Source organism: Mytilus edulis, chromosome 13, assembly GCF_963676685.1.
Source record: "Mytilus edulis chromosome 13, xbMytEdul2.2, whole genome shotgun sequence".
Classification (NCBI taxonomy): domain Eukaryota; kingdom Metazoa; phylum Mollusca; class Bivalvia; order Mytilida; family Mytilidae; genus Mytilus; species Mytilus edulis.
The window spans coordinates 31430672-31444114 of record NC_092356.1 but is presented as its reverse complement, the minus strand read 5'-3'; the positions used below and the strand labels follow the sequence as shown (position 1 = coordinate 31444114).

The following is a 13443-nucleotide window of genomic DNA, read 5'->3' as shown; positions in this document are numbered from 1 at the left end:
ATTTATGTAGAGTTACATGTCTCACAGAGTACTGCTTAAATGTAACCAACACATTAATGGTCCGTCTGGTGAAGGAATATTCCACTCATATAGACAAAAGTTTTGTGCTGATGATCATGTAAATTATTCGCCACTGAAAATTTTGCAAAATTCATGAAAACAATGAAAAAAATCTAGTAATGCTAGTTCAGATCACACAATGTGATCACTTGCCTGTCGACAGTGATACAGTCAGATTGTCGGATTCCGACCATGACTGAAAAGAACAACTAGTTTTTTAATACAAAGGTAGCTAATTAACCTCTCATTCTTTGGTTCTTTAAAAAAAAAGCCAATACGATATAGCAGAGAGTGCTTAAATTGACACACCGATTCAATCAGTTATTTTCAAATCAACTATCATTAATCAGTATTGGCAAAAAAAAGTACATATACCATAATGAAAGATAAATGTGATAAAAGAATATAATTTCAAAGAAAGAGAGTTGCACCAACAGAAAATAGAAACTGCAATATTTCTTACTCTTAATTTCATCCGATCTCAAAATGTGTATGTACTCTTTCCAGAATTTTTACTCTATTTAACAGTATAACTCGGAAGTTTCTAAGTGTAACTCTAGCTTTGACTAGAAATCTTACTGGAATAATTGTTCGAAATCAAAATAAAACTCGAACTCAAAATTTACCTAGCTGGAAGTCGAACTTAATTTGGTTCGATTATATATATATATACGTATATTGAGCGTTGTGTTATTACGGAAATGTTAACCAATTTCAAATTTCTCCCGAAAATGGTGTCTTAAGGGCTTTTTTTTAAAGTGCCGAGTCTGTGGATTTTTAAGCACGGCATATCAGGTTTTATCTTCCCGGTGCGAATATACAAGTTAGTGACTTTATTATGTTTGCAGTCTAAATGGAACGTGTTACTTTCAGTCCGGATACCATCAGTCTTCCGAAGTAGAAGATTCTTTATCTGCAAGCCGTAAATTATTTCTTTAATACGGCACGAGGCAGACAATCGTTTTCCCTATACAACGAATGCAATTAAAAAATGTAGATGACTTCAACTTTGACAATTACTTTATAATAAACTGTTCCTGTATTTAATGTTTAACGTTTTGATAGATTGATAAAAATATCAATGAATAATCGAAATACCCTGAAAAATGTTATTATATTTTGTAGTGAAAAGGTTTAGTTCAACCCAATAGTTCCAAGCATTGCAAGAAATGCTCCTATGCTAGCAACGTCGTTCTATAACGTTAGTTATAGTTCCCGCCAAAAATCGACAATAAGATTGTTTCCGTTTTAGCGGATTTAAAACATCGGTGACCCCCCATTTTTATTTATGGTTTTAAAATCTCCCCTGAAGCTGCAACTTATGCAGAAGTTTGAAGGAAAAAACATTAGTAGATTTTTTTTATTTCAAGAAAAATCTATAAGAAATCGGAATTAAAAACGGCGGGAAATGTTCAAAGGCCTTGAAAAACAACGAAACTGAGAAAAATAAATGTGTATAAGGTAAAAGTTACAATTGACTGTTTTAGTTTTACCAGTAAAACATCTTTTTTTCAATAATTTTGCCTTCAAATAGCAACTTAGAGCGCTATTTCTATTTTTCGGTATAACGCGATTCTTTACTTTTTGATGACGTCATATCTCGAAAATAACATCGGTGACACCAATTTGTTTTTCGCCTAAAATATTGTAATAAGTGTGATATGTCTACATGCAAAATTTCAATGATTTAGTATTAGTAGTATAAATAGTATGCTAATTTATTGCAAAAATTAAAACCCTGACTATACTGATAATGCAAAGGAATATAAATAATGCAGAATAATATACGAATGATTAAACAGTTTAATAGCATAATACACCATATTTGATGTTTATGAAAATAAGGAGATGTGGCATATTTGCCAATGAGACAACTAAGATTGAACTATATATATATATATATATAGGCGTAAAAAATAATTTTCACATGTGCAGATATATATATATTCATTAAATAAAATAATAAAATAAGTAAAAAGTAAAGGATGAAATCGATAGAATGGAACTGTTAACTTTTTACTTATTCTATTATTTTATTTAATGAATATATATATATATATATATATATTTACAGATCTAACATTGTTGGGTTGATGTTTAGACGAGTTGTATATATACATTATGTACACAGCCATGTATCACCATCATTGATGGCGATCCGATGGATACATCTGTTGTAGGGTTGTCACTGACTCAGACGTACTTATATATATATATATATATATATACATATATCCATCAAAATTCAGATGAAGTGGATTTAAGTTATAGGCAACCGTACAGAACGTCCTTCAACCATGAGAAAACCCCTATACCGTATAGTCGGCTACAATAAGCCCCGACATACAAACTATGAAACAATTAAATTGAGAAAACCAAAAGCCTTATTTCTTAATAACCCCAAAATTGTTAAATTATGTACGAGGAAAATAGGAATTTGCAATGTAAAAGAAGTTATATGATAATGGAAAGGGGAGTAAAGAATTAGTATCAACTTCTTGAAATTTGACCCAAACATAGTCTTTTTTAATAAATGATTTATTAGCCGATATATCCAACCTCAGATTGAATAACTGTTGTCTCAAATGTCTGCACAAAAGTAATGTATAGTAACTTTTCTCGTTATCCGATAATTCAGTGAACAAATGCAAAGACGAAAAAAGAATAGAATAACTTGAATATAAAATTAATGCTATATTTTGCAAATTTGCTTTAAACCACTCCTAACTATATGTATACTATAAAAATAACTCTCATTAAGGATGGGGTCAATTGTAATTTAACTAGACTTTAAATTTCCAAAAAACATAACAAATTAAATTCTCATAAATTAGAAGTAGAAAATATTTTAAATTCGAGTTATTCGTTCTTCAATTCCAACTAAAAAACTTTTTATAAATTCTGATAAACTTGAAATATATTGTATTGTAAATTTACTTCAATGTGAATTAATTTTCAAATCGAATCAATTCAGTATTTTCTGACAAACTTGTAGTATAATTTGCCTTAAATTTCAAGTATATTTCTAAACTTCAGTAGAAAGAAATTTATTGAAAAATTAAATATTAGTAAACGCATGCGTTCATGCAGTGTGTTACCTTTGAAAAAAAAAATTTGGGGTGTTTGTTTCCTACGTCAATAATTCATTTTCATGTGTGTTCATGTTTCTTGATTAACCTTCATTAGGTATCGATAAATCCCTGTTATGTGATGTTGTCATTATAGTGTTATATTTAATATTGCCATAAAAGCGCAAGGTTTTGCTAGCCACAAAACAAGGGTCAATCCACCATTTTGTCTCAAAATGTCCTGCACTAAGCCATGCAAACAGCAGTTGTTTCTGATAGTTAGTTTCTATGTGTGTTGCATTGTTGTTTTGTTTTTTGTTGCACTTCAATGTTTCGTTGTTTCATAGTTGATATGTTCACTCAGTTTTAGTTTGTAACGCGAATATGTTTGCTTTCAATCAATTAATGACCTTTTTTAACAGCGGTATCCTACTGTTGCCTTTATTTAGTCGATGTTGGTACGCAAACACGGATAATAACTTCTATGTCTACAAACACGATTCTGAATAAATGCACATGTAAACAAAATATTACATGGTTTTCCCTTATACATGTACTTTCTAAAACGTAAATTATATAATCATTTAGAGTTGTATTCATCGTGTTTTCCTATAAGATTGACAAGGTTTAATTACCTTCTATAGTATCCTGTAGGCTTTACTTCCTTATCACAGCATATGTAAATAACGGGAACGCATGTCATACTCGACAGGACATCCAGAGACAATCAAGGTAAATCAAATGTATTTCTGCCTTTTTGCAATTTTGAATTTGGTGGATGGAACATGAAATTAGAACTAAGAACAGATCTCATTTAGATAACACTATCAATTTTGTGACTTAATAATAAAATACTAAACCGATAAACAAAAACATAATAAGATAACATTCAGTTATTATTTCCGAATTATCTTTATGATTGAGGTTGTGAGACGAAATTTAAGAACACATGATCTATTTCTTATTTCTGGTTTTGAATGCTTTGAGAAGAGCTAAGTCTTTAATAGATTGTTGAAAAATATTCAATAAGGGACCAACAAAAGACAGTTATTGTTTTATTCCATATTCCGAGAGAAGAAAATGTATTTAATGACAAGCATATATCGAAACAAATTTTACATGAAACATTTTACCATAACGTTGCATGTAAAAACGCGTGACGTTTACCGCGCTGAATAACACTTAATCAGGTGAATATGCGTTTTTATTCAAAATCCAATTGATGTAGAGAAACCTACTAAAATAATACCAATCTTGTATTTTCTTCTTTAAAAAAATCAAATGAAGAAGCAAAAAATAACTTTTCCAAGAAATCAAAGATCGAAAAAATATTTAACTAAAGGCAAATGAATGAAAAATAAAGAATAACTCTTCCGAGAAATCAAATATCGAATAGTATTCCATATTGGTATTATTATTATGTCGGCCTCAGTGAATATAATTTTTCAAAAGTCAATAAACCGCATATTAATTTCATCAAAAGACAGTAATTGTATAATATTTGATTTTTCGGAAGAGTTATTCTTTTTTTTCATTTATTTGTTTTTAGTTGAATATTTTTCAATCTTTGATTTCTTGGAAGAGTTATTTTTTGTTTCTTCATTTGATTTTTAATCAGAAGATTTTTGATCAGAAGAAACAACCACAAAACTTAATTTTTAACTTTTAACTTAAATATTAATTAGTATTATAATTTTCACTGTTATTAATATATGTTAGATGAGTCATACAAATCTAATCTTGAATTTCATCCTAATTCTCTTAATTTTCGGACCACGTTTTAAAAATTTATATGTGACGTCACTTTGGGCGGTGCATTGCCTATGGCTTAGAGGGCTGTGATTTTGTAATGTATTCGTTTTTTATCCTATAGCTAGTCACCACTTCAGTTCAATCAGGTATATCTATGATATAGTCATTTTATAAAATATACTGTTTGCAAAACTATGTATTGTTCTTGATAATAATGATATTTTTGTCCCAGGCGGATAACCCTGGCCTCCCAACTTTTTTGGAACTTTTGGTCCTCGGCGATCTTCAACTTGGTAGTTGTTATGGTTTACAAACTTTTTACACCTGAGCATAGTTTTGTGTGGACGTAGCGCACGTCTGGTGTATAAACATATTTTTTAACCTGTTACCTTTGGATGGCTATTATTCGTTTGTTTTCCTCGTCCTATATTTTCTCCTATTAATCTGTTTATTTATTGTAACCCTGTCGTGTAATGTTGTCATTTTAATGTTATAATTAACACTGTCATTAAAGCAGGAGGTTTGGCATGCCACAAAAACAGGTCCAACTCACCATTTTTTCATAAAATGCCCTATACCAAGTCAGTAAAATGGCCATTGTTACATTAAAGTTCGTTTCTGTGTGTGTTACGTTTCGGTGTTGTGTCGTATTTCTCTTATATTTGATACGTTTCCCTCAGTTTTAGTTTGTAACCCGGATTTGTTTTTTCTCTATCGATTTATGAATTTTGAACAGCGGTATACTACTGTTGCCTTTTTTTTTTTATTCATTTGATTTTTTTAAAGAAGAAAATACAAGACAAATTTATCTTCATTCTCAAGACTAATGGGGTTTTTTTGGTGATAGAAAATTTTAAATTGTGTCAAAAAAGTTACACAAATTTAGTTGTACCGACAATCACAGAATTGCTTTGCGAAGAACATAATATCTATTTTTTTAATAGTTTAATTTTTAGATTTATGTTAATGCAATGTCACAAAAACGAAAAATAAATGCAAAGTTACGACTTTACGTGTGTATTTTTAGTGAAGTAAACATTTATCTATTTTGAATGGTCTTTATCTTGCATTGTATTGTATAAGTACTTTGTTTTGTAAATAGATGGAGCATTTCAAACTAGCCATCCTTGTCATAACCGTTTTCATTGGATTAACACATGGTCCTGTTAATGTAAGTGGTTTTGCTGGTGGTGAGGAAGTTATAGTTGTCGAAGACGATGGTGGTGGATTTGGCGGTGGTGGTGGATTTGGCGGTGGCGGTGGCATGATGGGTGGTCTTGGTGGTGCGCTAGGTGCCCTGTTAGCATTACCCCTCCTTTGTAAGTACTAGTAAACAAAAAAGTAAAATCACAAAAATACTGAACTCCTAGAAAAATTCAAAATGGAAAGTCCCTAATCAAATGGTAAAATCAAAAGCTCAAACACATCAAACAAATGGATAACAACTGCCATATTCCTGAATTGGTACAGAAAACATTTACTACTTATTGTTTTACGTTCGTTGATACTTTTTAATAAATTATGTTATAGCTAAACTCTGCAATGAAAGTTTTATCATGAAGACATGTTCTGTTTAACTATTGGTAGAATTGTATGCTGGAAAACATTTATACGGATTGATATTTTATTATTTTTGTTTGAAAAGTACATGATGAATAAAATTGAGAATTGAAATTGGGAATGTGTCAAAGAAAAAACAACCAAAAAAACCAGGAAACAGCCGAAGGCCTCAAATGGGTCTTCAACACTGCGAGAAAATCCCGCACCCGGAAGCGTGATTCAGCTGGATATAAAATTGTCCACTAATTTCTGTTATTGTTTTACAATCACAATAATGTTAATTCGCCTTTTCAGAATCTAATGCATTCTGGGTAATATTTTCAAAAACGTACACCAACTATTGTGATTGGTTTAAAACATTCCAAACAATGGAAATTAAACCAATGCATTAACGTTATTTTCATCTTGGGGTACGAACAATGAGATTACCCATAGTCCTTTAGATTCTGAAAAGGCGAATTGACTTTCTAATTGATGGTTTCAACAGAACTTGATAATGATTATCATGATGTCTACTGTCATACCATTTTATCATCTATGTTCTAAACTTTTAATGGATAATAAAACCATGTATAAAATGTGTAATATTCTGGTTGATGAAAACTGATCTTTGATATGTTGTTCATACGAAAAAAATACTTTTATTTTTTATTACTTAAAAACAATTAGATAAAAGCATAAAATGATAATAATAATAATGATTATAATATAAACAAAAATATTTATACAGTTTGTAGTCACTCAAAAGTTTTTAAACGCCTTCATTTTTGGTTAGTGTTAATGTTTAAACATATCTTCTCCCAAATATTCAAAAGGAAAAATATCAGTTTCTACTTTAAAATTTCTACTATTTATTACTTTGTTATCGAAGGAAACTTGCGAATATTGACACAGGTTTGCAACAAGAACGGGAATGTGAACAATGCACTAGAAATTAAGAAAACCATCAGGTTTATAAAATTTCGATATTTTTAATATTCTTTGATACCTAAAAAATGCTTTTCTCTGGAGTAGCAAGAACAGAAAGAAAATTACCAAAATTGGCTTAGTTCAGCTTCTGATTTAAAAAAAAACAAATTACTGAATTAAAAAGTTTACGTCTGTTTCAAAAGGATATATAACTAGCTATATTTTAATCATAGTATACGCTAAAAACTTTCCCCAAAGTAATAAATTTTGACTGCCTCTATCAAGGCTGATAGTAAAACAATACTTGAGATACAAAAAGCATATTTTTAGTAACCTTAGGATTGTTAAGAACATATCAATTAAAGTTTCAATTAATTTTTATTATTTTCAGTTAAACATTAAATGAAAATATCACCGTTTTTAAAATTAGTTTACAATCATCGTCGGACATTTTCACCTCTATGCTATTGTAAACTATGGTCAATCGGTTCAATAAATTTTAATGTTGAATGGTTTTATGTGATATTCGTTTGACGTGGCTCGGTACTTATACATCTCGTCAATGTGTTTGTATTGTCTTTCATTTTTTAGTGGTGTTTTTTGTATGATATTGTTTTATTTTATGTTATTATGATATATTTCTTTTATGAATTACAATATACGTTGAACCACAAACGTCAAAATCATTCAACCGCGTAGTGAAATTAACTATTTGTGGATTCTAATAAATTCTATATATAACTTTTGGACTAGTTTAAATCTCAGTCTATTTCTGAAATTTATTATTACATACTTTTGATTTTTTAACCCTGTATGCTAACATTGCCTAGGTAAATTTTAAAATTGTTTGTATGCACATTGAACGACAAATCTATGTGACGTATAAAATTTTCTGACGTCAGACACACAAATCAATGAATGTGTTTGTAGATAGATGTTTTTGTGTTCTGTTATTAAAATTGTTCCTTTTAAAATTGTTATACGATGATGACGGATGTACCCATATTCTGACTATTTTATTTATTGTGTCTGTTTAGTTAACGCATCAATGTAAATATTGATGAGACTGTCATCAAAGTGAGAGGGTTAACGCTATAAAACCAGGTTTAATCCACCATTTTCTACATTTGAAAATGCCTGTACCAAGTTAGGAATATGACAGTTTGATGCGTTTTGTTATTTGATTTTGCCATGTGATTATGGAATTTCCGAATTGATTTTCCTCTAAGTTCAGTATTTTTGTGATTTTACTTTTTTCAATACTTGCCTAACCTTGTCCTACGAGAGCTCTATTCTAGCCCTGGATTGGAATCTTATTTAAAACAAATTAATATAACGAAACTATAAACATATGTTAAACAACTAGGAGGTTTGGATAGGTATAAAACCAGACTTAACATATCATTAAAATAAAATACCTGTACTAAGACAAGAATATGGCAGTTGTTTTACACTTGTTCCGTTGATTTTTAGCGTTGTATTTTGTTATTCCTCTTTTTCTAATTTGCTTTGTATTGCATTATTTTGCCATAGTAGTATATCAAACATATTTATTATTTTATTGCAGTAGCGGCTTTGAGCGCAGCACAAGCACCACCAGCAGCAGCAGCAGCAGCAGCACCAGCACCACCAGCAGCAGCAGCAGCAGGTACATATTATACTTATTTGAAAACACTTGAAATGTGCTATCAAAATCTTTGCAAAGAATTTATTTTTTATTTGTTTGGACAATTCGTGTGACAAATGTACATTTTTTCCAAAACAAGGAGAACATCATACAACATCCTTGTAAAAATAAGGAGATGTGGGATTATTATTAAAGAGACAACTATCCACCTAAGTCCAAATGGAGTGCAATTATAGGCAACCGCACAGACTTCAACAATTACTATATCGTATATCGTATAGTCAGCTATAAAACGCCCAACAGGAAACATATGAAACAATGCAATTGAGAAAACTAACCACCTAATTTATAGAAAAACAATTTAAGAAAAAGAAATACATGAACCAACGTCAACTACAGGCTCCTGACAACCCGGTTCAGATGCAGGCAAACAGACCTGCGAAATACAGTATTTGATTCAATATTGGCCGTTCTGCATACAACAGGTTCGTATGCAGGCAGACCTGAAAAATAAAATGTATACATTAAATGTAGACTTTAGCACACACCATGTTCGTATGCTGACATAAAGAATTGTTTTACATTATCATATCGGGGCCTTTCATAGCTGACTATGCGGTATGGGCTTTGCTCATTGTGGAAGACCGAACGGTGACCTATAGTTGTTAATGTATGTGTCATTTTGGTCTCTTGTGGATAGTTGTCTCATTGGCTATCATACCACATCTTCTTTTTTATATTACTGATATTTTGCAATTTATGAATTGGTTTTCTATTTCAGCTCCTGCTCAGCAGATTGTTGTTCAGGTTCCTGTCCTTGTCACGACTACCACACCTGCACCTGTGCCGCCTCCTGGCGGCAATGGCGTTGGCCGCCGCTAATCTTAGATGTGTATATGCAAAAAGACATGTTGTGTGGACCAATCATGTGCTTTTGTATGTTAATATAAATCAATAAAGATGTGTTTATTATTGCCTTGTTTTTCTGCCAAAATAAAATGACATAGTGTAAGTATTAGGCTACTGACTTTAACTGTTAACAAAACTTTAAACTTTTGAAAAACTAAGGCTTTTCTACCTCAGTAATAGATAACCTCAGCTGTATTTGGCAATTTTCTTTTTTTTAGAAATATGTGGTCCACAATACTCTCCAACTTCGTACTATATTTGGTATTTTAACATTTTTTGATTCGAACGTTACTAATGAGACTTTTATAGACGAAACGCGCGTACGGCGTTAATAAAGCAATCCTTGTATCTATGATGAGTTTATTATGGCACCCTCAACGGAGTTGGGGTGACGTATTGTTATTCTACGTTTCTTTTTTTCTTATTATTATTTTTATTTTTCTTCCACGCTTTTTGTCCAGGCCATATCTTGGCACTGTATGATGGAATGGTCATGGAACTATACCATAATGTTACCCAGCATATGAACTTTTGCAAACAGGGTATGGCATCATCAAGATGGCTGCTGTTGCCATGGAAACTGATAAAATGTGAAAAAAAATGCAAATTCTAAATCTTTCATTATAAGACCTAGCTGGATGAAACTTTATGGTAATGTTCCTTGGTATGTCTAGATGTTGTTACAATATTAGGAAATTCCAAAATGGCCGCCATTGTCATGGAAACAGGGCGAAAGTTTAACATTGGCCCTATGGGAAAACACATTGAAGCTGCATTTCCTGCAACAATATAAGTATCAAACCTTCTACAACTTCATGGATATGTAACATGGCATGTCCCAAAGTGGCACCTGTCTTTGGAATTTTGGAAATGGTACCCGTTACCATGGAAATAGCAAAAATTTCAAAAAAATCAAAATGCTCCAAAATTGATGAAACTTTACAAGAATATTGATAGACAACTGTAGATGAGCTCTTTGACTTTGGAATTTTCAAAATGGCTGCCGCTCACCTGGCAATGGGGAAAGGGTGCCATCCGCTATTGCTTGCAATGGCAAATCTAGTTTAGTTTATTTTTGTGAAGCAATTTTCTATGCATATAAATGTTGACTTTCTATCAAATCCGGTAACAAACAACTGATTTTTTGTAAATTCATAAATTATTGCGTGCATTTACTATTGCGATTTTGACATTGTGTACTAAAATGCGATTTTTTTTTGCGATATTGTAAAAAATCCTGTTTAATTCGTATAATTTTTTTTAAATGCCAGTAAAAATTATTGCGATTATAGCCCTATCGCATTTTTTTGCGATAATTAAAACATCGCATTATTTTTTTAAATAACAGTAAGTTAACCCTGTGTATAAATGGGATTCAATTATATTATGCAAACCATACGCTAATGAGGTAGAAGGGTGAAAAACGTAAGCTTTGAGAATAAGGGTCAGTATTAAGGAAGGTTGGAATTGTCACTCGGTAAGTATTTTTGTCTTTTATTCTCATTTCTGTCTAATCATTCTCATTTCTGTCCAATCATTCTCATTTCTGTCCAATCATTCTCATTTCTGTCAAATCATTCTCATTTCTGTCTAATCATTCTCATTTCTGTCTAATCATTCTCATTTCTGTCTAATCATTCTCATTAATCAATCTCATTTCTGTATAATCATTCTCATTAATCATTCTCATTTCTGTATAATCATTCTCATATCTGTCTAATCATTCTCATATCTGTCTAATCATTCTCATATCTGTCTAATCATTCTCATATCTGTCTAATCATTCTCATATCTGTTCCATATGTGCTTAGCAATACTTCACTTTATATGCCATATTGAGTGTAGTTTTACATTGTATAGAACAACGGACCGAATGTTTATTGACAGTCAAAGACTGTAGTGAATGAAGCGATGTCTTAATGAGATGCCAGAAGAAACTGAATGACTACTGTAACCCAACTTATTTTTGCAAGTGATTTATTTCCCTAACTTACGAGAGGAGAAAAATACCGCGAATATAAATCATCTCGAATTGGTAAAACTTTTGATTTTTCTCTATCTTACGGCATCAAGTAAATTTGAAAATCAGGAAATTAAATCGCAGTTAAGTGTACTAAAAGGGTTAAGGCAAAATAAACTATTGACGAAATAAGTTGGTTTACAGTTTATGTTACTTTGTATGACTATGTATGTCCATGAACAAACTAGTAGCTTGTTTCCTAAACGTTCCTTTATGAAGATTTGGAAACAGGCAATGCAAAGCTTTTTTTCGAAATATATATAAACTAAGGGAATTAAATGACAAATACGCCTTTTTACTTTTTGGAATTTTGGATCCTCAATGCTCTTCAACTTTGTATTTATTTGGCTTTTTAACTATTTCGATCTGAGCGTCACTGATGAGTCTTATGTAGACGAAACGCGCGTCTGGCGTATAAAATTATAATCCTGGTACTTTTGATAACTATTTTAACAGTTGATACCAACGAGAACAACTGAACTAAATGCTACGACGTTTGACAGCAACTGATAAAATAATACGTTACTTGAACGCCCGATAAATGCACATGTAAGCTTCTCATACGCTCGTTGTGAACACGATACATATATGATTAACGATTTGAATGCGTCCAAAATTATTAATGCATTGGCAGCGTACATGGATTTTGACCACGCTTGGCGTACGTCGCTGCTATACGCTGATGTGTGACGCAGGTATAAATCGAGAATCGTATCTTTTTAAAAAGACCAAATAAAGTAAAACGTTTTATAGCATTGAGTACAAAAAATTCCGAAGGGTTTTGCCTTTTATAACTATAAAAATATATCAGTGAATCGAGAATATTTCTGTTTGAAAAAAACTCCAAAAACATGTATGAATAATTGTGGTCCATTCATTAATAATAAATTTTAATTAAAAAAATCATAAAAAGTTCCTAAAAACAAGATTTTTTTATTTTTTGGTTAAAAAAAACCCGTTGCCATGGCAACAAAAAGCCAAAAATATCCTTTTTCCGGGTCCACCGTTTTTGTAAAAAACTGTGAACTTTAGGATTTTTAAAACTATTTGCATTATAATGAGCTAATAAAATTGGTATGTCCCCGAACTCGTTTTTACGGAAATGGGCGTTATGTGTTCATGTTGTCATTTTTGTAAAACACAAAAATATTTTGTTTGTTGATCACCAAAGGAGAAAGTCATCTTTAATAGCATCTTTTTACAAAGAATCATTTTGTCTTGTAACACTTTGGGACTGACCATAGTCAATGAGAGAAAACAGTGATCAACTTAGGGATGACATCAAAAGATCAATGTAGGATAAAAAAAAACTGAATTCAAATAGTTTGGGGTGGGGGGGGGGGGGGGGTGGGGGGGGATAAAAGTTGCTGCAAGTTTTTATTAATTTGACATCGATTTTACATATATCCATATTGGTCAATCAAATTTTTCCCAAATTAAGTTAAAAGGGAGGAGGGGGTCAGTGAACAAACTATGTGAATTAAGTTTTTTTTTTTTATCCTACATTGAACTTTTGATGTCGTCTTTTAACTTTTATG

General features: G+C 31.3%; 1 protein-coding gene across 1 annotated transcript; it reads left to right on the top strand.

Annotated features, from left to right (window-relative positions):
* Window positions 1-3743: 3743 nt before the first annotated feature.
* LOC139500243 (cuticle protein 79-like) lies at window positions 3744-9858 on the top strand. Its single transcript, XM_071288984.1, has 4 exons — window positions 3744-3860; window positions 5983-6199; window positions 8917-8997; window positions 9758-9858. Exons 1-4 carry the CDS (start codon window positions 3825-3827, stop codon window positions 9856-9858), a joined length of 435 nt encoding a protein of 144 aa, XP_071145085.1. The 5' UTR covers window positions 3744-3824.
* Window positions 9859-13443: the final 3585 nt, after the last annotated feature.